The sequence below is a fragment of the Argopecten irradians genome, chromosome 6, assembly GCF_041381155.1.
Source record: "Argopecten irradians isolate NY chromosome 6, Ai_NY, whole genome shotgun sequence".
NCBI lineage: Eukaryota > Metazoa > Mollusca > Bivalvia > Pectinida > Pectinidae > Argopecten > Argopecten irradians.
Window position 1 is genome coordinate 43,516,050 of NC_091139.1, and position 8,662 is coordinate 43,524,711.

The 8,662-nt window shown below is 36.2% G+C and overlaps 1 protein-coding gene across 1 annotated transcript; it reads left to right on the top strand.

Annotated features, from left to right (window-relative positions):
- Nucleotides 1–1,248: 1,248 nt before the first annotated feature.
- LOC138325992 (alpha-(1,3)-fucosyltransferase fut-6-like) lies at nucleotides 1,249–6,713 on the top strand. The gene is made up of 2 exons (XM_069272051.1): nucleotides 1,249–1,474; nucleotides 5,208–6,713. Exon 2 carries the CDS (start codon nucleotides 5,213–5,215, stop codon nucleotides 6,437–6,439), a length of 1,227 nt encoding a protein of 408 aa, XP_069128152.1. The 5' UTR covers nucleotides 1,249–1,474; nucleotides 5,208–5,212; the 3' UTR covers nucleotides 6,440–6,713.
- The last annotated feature ends 1,949 nt before the right edge of the window (nucleotides 6,714–8,662 follow it).

The following is an 8,662-nucleotide window of genomic DNA, read 5'->3' on the forward strand; positions in this document are numbered from 1 at the left end:
TGACAGAGCTTAAATGCAGATATTGCATGTAGAAATAGTCGACGTTGATATCCAAAATGTTTTATTTTATACTCTTTATTGTAAAATTTTTTTTTCAATATAGTGAATTAACATTGTTCTAGTAAAACATCTTTGGGAATGGTTCTTATTTTATCAATGAAAACTAACAAAAATATAACAAAAATGGGTTTGATTTAAAATATATTTTTGTTGAAATCTGGTCATTGAGTAAACTATATCTCATCAATGTTTCGCAATGTTGGAAAAGTTGAAAAACGTTGTTTCTATGCCAGATTTCCACAAACGTTTAACGCTTAAAATTTGACATTGTTTAAACGTTTAAACAGCATTTATCGGCGTAATGACCTTAGTATCAACCAGATTTAAACGTTAAAACAACATTTATCAACGTAATGACCTAATATCAAACAGATTTAAACGTTGAAGCGTTTCATCGGCGTAATGACCTAATATCAACCAGATTTAAACGTTTAATAATTGTTAAGTGCTTGCTGGGGAATTATTTTTCAGAGTAGTACAGCGACTACAATTGAATTATCGAAGTTGGGGACTTACTGGTTTTTTCTTCTTTTCAACATCATTTTATTCTTCTTGTAAGAAGAATTTTAAGTTAGTATCAAAGTTTTGTGTATATATACTATACTATAGATATCTATTTTACATTAACTTTTGTAATCGTGAGAAAGTATTGAACATTTTCCTTGATCACATGCATACTGATTTTTTTTTTCAAACAAACATCTTATTTCGGCGTTCGCTATTCCCACACTTCATGCAACGAAATTCGACCCCCGTGTAATAAGCATTGTAAATAATTGTAAGTGCCATCTTGACTTTAAAAAACGCATGTTTGATTTCTAGGGAACGGACTTCCTGTATAACTTGTGACCAATCATATTACTCCTAATAGCAATAAAATATCTTCTTCAAATCGATTGGGATTAAACAATACCGTAAATCATAGCTCAAGACCCGCTGTTGTATCCAAGGGATATCATATAATGTCCCTACCTGGATTCTAAAACAGTACCAACAAGTATATAAAGCACGTGGATTGACATATGTGCACTCATACCCGGACAATGATTGTTTTGTGACAAACAGGTTGCACTCATTAAAGCAAAACATACATGCAATCTGCTCATCTCTAAATACCATATAGTTGTAATCTGGTTTAGATAGGTGAACACTAATGGGGTCGAAACATAGTAGGCTGGGTACGTGCATCGTACCTAACATCATTCTGTAACTACCATGCATTCTAATGGCTGGTTTGCACACAGTAAACGCCAGTTTTCCTACCATGATCTATATTGATACCCGTGAGCGCTCATGTGTAAAGCTCGATACAACTCGATAGAAAAGCTTGTATGCGAGCGTCAGTAGTACAACGACGCTGGTTGAATGACTAGGACGCTCGAAAGGAATTAATCAGGGAGCTGAAAACCGAAAGGTAAATTAGTTCCTATACATGTTCATCTATATATACATTATCAAAGATCTCTTGTGACAATTACCATAGTAGACATTGTATTTAGCTGTAGTCTCTATGTTTTTTGTTGTTTATAAAGACTATTTGGTCAAAGCAGTTTGTGGTTTATTTAAATGACATGTATGTATCTACCTTAAGCTATACAATACAGATCACTTTGTAGAACTCTTTGTCGTATTATGATGTATGTTGATTGTTTTGGACTACTATTCTACGTCTGATTATTCAATGTAAAAACAGAATATATTCGATAGACTTGCTGGCGTGTGATAAACTGTATAGCCATACTGAGAACGCTGTTTATAATTTTCAATGCATGGTCACCAATCCATGACTATTAATGGGAAGTCAAAAACTGGTTTATTTGTGTGGTGTGGTGGTGAGAGTGAAGCACATTATACTGTAAAAATATTGAAATATTTCATTATAGATTTTCCCTTGGCGAGGCAGATTTAGATCAAGGATATAGGGTATGCTCTGTACGTGTAATGATGTTAATGAATAATTAATATTCCTCGGTTGGTTCGTTCCAGAGAAATTAGCTTAAACAAGAATGGATTAGGATATGTGTGCTTCAAATTGAACGCCTTAATATAGAAATATCTCTCATACCTACCGGTGTAATATTGGTTTATCCAATGCTATACACTGGTGTTGACCAAGGCTGCATTGTATGGCTACTTACGCAATACAAACCCGTGTCGTCACTGCGTCAACAGATTTTCTTTGTAAAATGCTAGTTATATTAGTTTTACTATAAATAACACAAAGAACGGGGTTTGTTCGTTGAAGCACGACAAAATAAAATACTCATACTTTATGTGAAAATAAAGGATAGTTTTTCTACCACGAGAATATTCCAATCCTTCATATCGACATGCATGAAACAATGCTTAGGTAATGGATGATAACAAGTAGTGGAAAAAATGTAGAATTTACAGAATTAAGATAATAAATAGATTAAAGATTAAATCCGTATGGAATATAAAACATGAAATGGATATGCCAATGTGGATAATAATACACAAAAAACATTGCCCTGACGACACACTAGGAAGGGGAAGGGGTATATATAAATATCAGAGGACAAGCAATACACATTTTCGTCTGCTTGTGGTACAATGTAGGCTTTAGTGAAAAATGATACTGAAAAATATTTACGATGCATTTAATCGGCTTAACGATAAGAAATGTTTATATTGTTTAAAAAATATGTTTCATTGTTCAATAGGATCGTATAATAATATAAGACTCTTTCATATGTGAATATGAAGGATAGGGATATTCTGCCCGAGGTAGAACATCCCTATCCTTCATATCCACTTATGAAAGAGTATTTTTCTTTCATAACTCAACGTTTTATTGCAATTTTACAACTATAATATGCCGCCATTTTGAAATAAATTTGAAGAAGTGCGCGGCTGAAAGTCAATTGTTCATACATGAAAAATTACGTGATATTTTCAACAAAAATTCAGTTGTTTGCATCTTTTACGGTAAAACCAGTCAAGTTTGTGGAAAAAAATGTTAAAATTGTACCGCTTTATGGCATGGGTAGCCATGCAATACAGCTCCAGGCGGCATGAGTGTATTGCCCTAGACCAGCCAGTATTTCACCCGTAGGTATGAAAGAAAAGGTTATACATGCGTTTTAAATACAAAACATTTGCCTCTATAAAAATATCTCTGTTTGACACTCCACAATCCTTGTAGCACTATTGGTGATGTACAAATGCTCTGCAGGTAAGGCGTTATAATTCTACCTGCTGTCCCTATTGCATGATTGTAAAAGGCGACTTGATTTAGGAAAAAGGATAAAGTTTATATTTTAAGAATTAAGGCCATGGGACGACTGGTTTGTCATTTTGGTGTGAGCGGGTGGACTGTGCTTGTTCGGTGTCTTCGTGACACGCTTTGTAAGATATCAGTGTACAATGGGCAAGCGTTCCATGATTACAAGGAGATAAAACATGAACATACTGCAGTCTCCCAAAATAAACAGTCCGACATATTTCACGTTGACGAACTATTAGACGAATGGTGAGAATATCTAGAGCTGCCTCGCCTCCCATCTTGCTCTTATAGGTAAACATGTGAAAAGATACCTAAAACATGACAATATATCAAGAAATATCATTGCTTTGAGAAAACAGGAATACGAGGTTAGGTAGTATTATTTTAACGTCCTATTGACAGCCAGGGTCATTTAAGGTTGTGTCATTTTGGTGGAGGAAACGGGAGCACGCGGCGAAAAACCAATGACCAGTGGTCAGTACCTGGCAACTGCCCCACATGGGATTCGAACTTGCAACAGCCTTTTCAAAATTATGCTAGATCGTGGCAAACCTCCGGTTAAAGTGACATACACTTTACGAAAGATTTTTTGTATTGTTCAGTTTGAAGCGTTGTTATCGTTATACATTTACACTTATAGACGGCGACCCAACATAGAAGTCAACAGTTTGACTGATTTTCACAGTTGTTGTTCAGTATTTGAAAATCCAACTCTGAAATACGTGATCAAATATCCGTGGTAAACGAACAGGTCCTTTAATGGTTAGGAGTCCAACTGTACATGTTGTCCAAGTATCGAAAACGCGTTTATATGAAACTGTGAGTATTGTCCAATTCGACAAAAGATTGTGCGCTTTGGTATAAAAATGCATCTATCTATCCAAGCCTATTGATGCTAGAATCGTCTCAGGAAATATAACATTATACATACTTTGATATGTGAGGAATTTGACGTCATACAAATTGGCGGCAGTTGAGCAAGGATGAGGTCATATACTGAAGATATATCTAAATAATTATCTGTCAGAAACATATACAGGTAAATACAAAAAATAACGTAAGAACATCGAACATCTGATTTCTGTAAGATTATACCGCTCACATAGGGGTATGATGATTAGTTACTTTTTATATAATTATGGACCTAAAAGAGTGTCCAAAGACCATTTTAGATGTTTTAGGGCTCTAGACTAAAATACACTAAAAGTATACTCGACATTGTTCTTTACATGTACAGGGTGGAAAGCTCCCCGACTCAAACTTCTACCCCACCTAGCTTTAGCGGTTAAATTCACATTTCCAGCACGTATTCACAAAAAAAACCCCGGTAACCACTATTGGAAAGAGCGATAATTTTCCTTTCAAACTCATTATACACATCTATACAAAATGCCGTCACTAAGATGATAGCACATCCGTTTCAACAAAAATAGATAAGATCCCCAAGTTTCAACTTGTTGTCACTGTAATTTCTCCTACCAATAGTGAATTAATCACATGTAGCGTTTTCAATTAGCAGTGACACGAGATGACATAACCACATTAGGAAGAAGTGATTTCTCGGAATTAGGATTCGAGGACAGCAAGAAAATGTCAACATTCACTTATACAATAGTATGCAAAACATTTTTGTGATTCACTTATTTCATACAAAATTTTACCTTTAATATTTGTTCGCGAAAGATTGCAAAAACAAAAATTATAAAACTTTTCCTTAGATATACTTAAAAATAACACCCATTCAATATCCTTTGTGTGTGATATCCTTTGCTGCATAGTATGATAATAAGGCATCCTACAGTTACGTGATCAGTGTCTGTATAAAACATATTTAATGTAAGGAAAAATGTTTCTATATCTAAACTATGTTGCATATGTGTTTTTTTCGTTTTTTTTTCAGGAAAGATGTCCCGGGTAGTTTCACGATTGAACAAGCTACTCGTCGGTTTTGTACTTTTTATCGCTGTTATATCTATCATTGCTGGGCAATATTATCTCCAAATTATCAACATAGATGGAAGATCTAAATATACATACATACCCCAGATAATGGCGTATAATGTCACGAATTCGTCAGTCGTGACCACAACTGTTAAGAGGAAATTTAAAAATATTTATTTCTACAATCCCAAGTTTTTTCATGTGTTCACTGACTGGATTTTAGAAACTTGGGGAACGTCGAAGAAATTCGAAAAATGTGCGGTTTCTTCTTGTATTGTTACAACTGGAACTGTTCCCATGGAGAACATTGACGCTATAATATTCAAACCGAGAGACATGCGTTACTGTCCTCCGACTAAGCCACCGGGACAAGTGTGGATATTTGCTGAATTTGAAACACCAAATTATTATTTTCAGACCAAATGTTTTCATGCTCTTAAAAGCAAAGTGAACTGGACCATGACGTATCGACGGGATGCTGATTTTCCTATCGCTCATGGTTATTTCAGGAAAAGAATAAAACTAAAATACAGCCAAAAGGAATTGGATGATATATTTGAAAAGAAACACAAGACAGCTGTGGTATTCATTAGCCATTGCCCCGTTGTTAGTAAACGTTTACAGTTTATTAAAGCGTTACAATCACATGGCATCCAAGTAGATATCTTCGGTTCATGCGGACGAAGAATGCAGAAATGTGATAATAATGGACGTTATAAGAATAGTTTTAATGTTTCTGGATTGGTGAAATCGGATTGCTTTAGTGAAGTGCTTTTGGAATATAAATTTTTCCTTTCCTTGGAAAACTCTCTTTGTTTAGATTACATGACTGAAAAATCTCTCCATCGCGTAATGCAGCACCCTATCGTACCTGTAATACGAGATGGGGGGAACGCTTCCATGTTTCATCCACCTCACTCATATCTTCACACCTCTGACTTCAAGTCTGTCAAGGAGTTAGCGGAGCACATGAAAATGTTATCGGGGAACAAGACTGCATATCTGGAATATCTTAAATGGAAACAGAATTACTATTCAGAGGATATGTTCAGCGACTGGAATTCTGCATTTTGTAGTTTATGTGAACGTTTACATAATACTGAAAATCATAGACGTATTTATAGGGATATAGCAGCGTGGCATATATCACCCGGAGGAAAACAGGCATGCCACGGCCCTACAGATTTATAATAATGACATATCAGTACAACCATAGAGAAACGAGTTTTTCTTTTTCTATTTTTCCATATCCTCAAGCCAATAGTTTTCACTGGGATGGTTTTTCAAAATTTTGCGAAATATTTTATGATGGCGAAATTAAACTAGCATTTGTATAAATTTTGACCCGAATAAAGAACCATATTTATATTCTTGGAAATTCTATTGTTCAATAGGAACACTGTACTGGAATAAAAAACACTATAATGTTTCTGTCACTGCAGAAAATCGGTGATTGGAATTTCAATTGGAATTGTAATATTTTTAGGACTGTATCTCGTAGGATAAACTGAAAGTTATGTTAGAAACTTTTGGTCGATATGTTTTCAATCCGATGGAGTCTATGTATAATGCTTCACTTTTACTGTTTATCCCAGTGTTTCGCATATATCGCCACAGTATGTGTTTATTAAGAAAAACAAAGGAAATGCTAGTCAGTTCCTTAAACAAAAGATTTTTTTTACATATAAAATTGGTACCTTATACGATATCATTCACAAACAAATATGTCTTTGTTAACTAGTTTGCATTTTATCTACACGAATGAAACAAACTGGTAGACAAGTGTATTCTAAGATGTTTCAATGATAGCACTGATTATAAGACTCTTTCATATGTGGATATGAAGGATAGGGATATTCTACCCGAGGGTCATAAAATGTAGTGATAACCCTGCAGTGGTTATCCTCACCCCCAAGGAGAGGAAACCACTTCATGCAGGGCGTGTACGTGGAGATATCTCTGCGTACACGGGCATCACCAGTGACGTCAGAGATATTCGGATGTTACCTTCGGGTATCATTCTAATCATCTGCGCTACTATGGTGACGCTCCAGAAGGCGTTATTGGTAGATCGTGTCGACGGTACTTCCTGTACTGCACGGCGGTCTAACAGGCCTTATAACGCCCCTCCCCGGCCCAAACCCGCTTCCTCTAAACTGTCTTCTTCCAAAGGGGTCATATATCGTATCCCCCTCACCACACCCACATCACAATTACAAACAATAAACAACGTTAAGTCAGCCAGCAGGATGTACAACAAAAACAAACAACACACCACATCCATCCTGCTGGAATTTAACACTACAACACTACCAAGGGAAATAGTTTTTAATAAAATCACTTACCCTGTCACAAAATTCAACGCACCACACACACAACAACAACGTGCCCAACAGAATAAAACAAACAAACGATTTCAAGGGCACACAAACTTCGCATCACATGTTTCTAAAGACATCCTTTATTCAGATGTCATCAAAAATACACACACTAAGAAACCAACCACAAAACAAACAATTGCTCCCACCACTCAAAACACACAGACAGGAATACACATCACGGCCGAGCTATTAGGCAGCATAGTCCTTGTAGCCCGTGACACAAGCATCACAGATAGGGACGCCATTAACAAAGTCCGTGCCCTTATAAACACACAAAACGGGTATGAGACAACAGTCATACCCACACAGTCTACACCCATATCTACACAAACATCACTTCAAACTCCAACAACACCAATACTGTTTACACAGACACCTCCCCACACTGTCTCAACTGAAACACAAACTGACACAATAACATCGATGTACATGCTGGACAGTTCATCTGACACGGACAGCACCATTTCCAAATATCAGTCCAAGCCACCTACACCAAGAACACCACCAGGGATGGGGAAATACAAAAACATAAGCCACATTACTCCAAAACAGACTCAGCATTCCACATCCCGCCCAAACACTAGATCTAGGGCAAAACATATAGATACACAGCATACAAGATCAGGACATAGCAAACGCCAGCTACATTACAAATAGATACCGAAAGCCACTTAAAACAACAAAAGACCTCCATTTGTCTTCAATAATATGGCTACAGATCAGTCCGGGCTCACTGTAATGCACTGGAATGCAGGTGGTATTAGGCCCAAACTCCCAGAATTAAAATCTTTTTTAAATAATAATTCCCCGGATATTTTGTGTATTCAAGAAACGAAATTACAACCCAAACACAAAAGTCCCAAAATTTATGGTTACAATCCCCCACTCAGATATGATTCGGGTCAAGGTTTGGCCATTTATGTAAAAAGCGGAATTGCTTATAAAGAGTATGAAATTAAAGATAAAGACCTTGTGGCTCTCGGTATAGAACTCCACAGCAAAACACACAAAACAGTCATACTCAACATATACC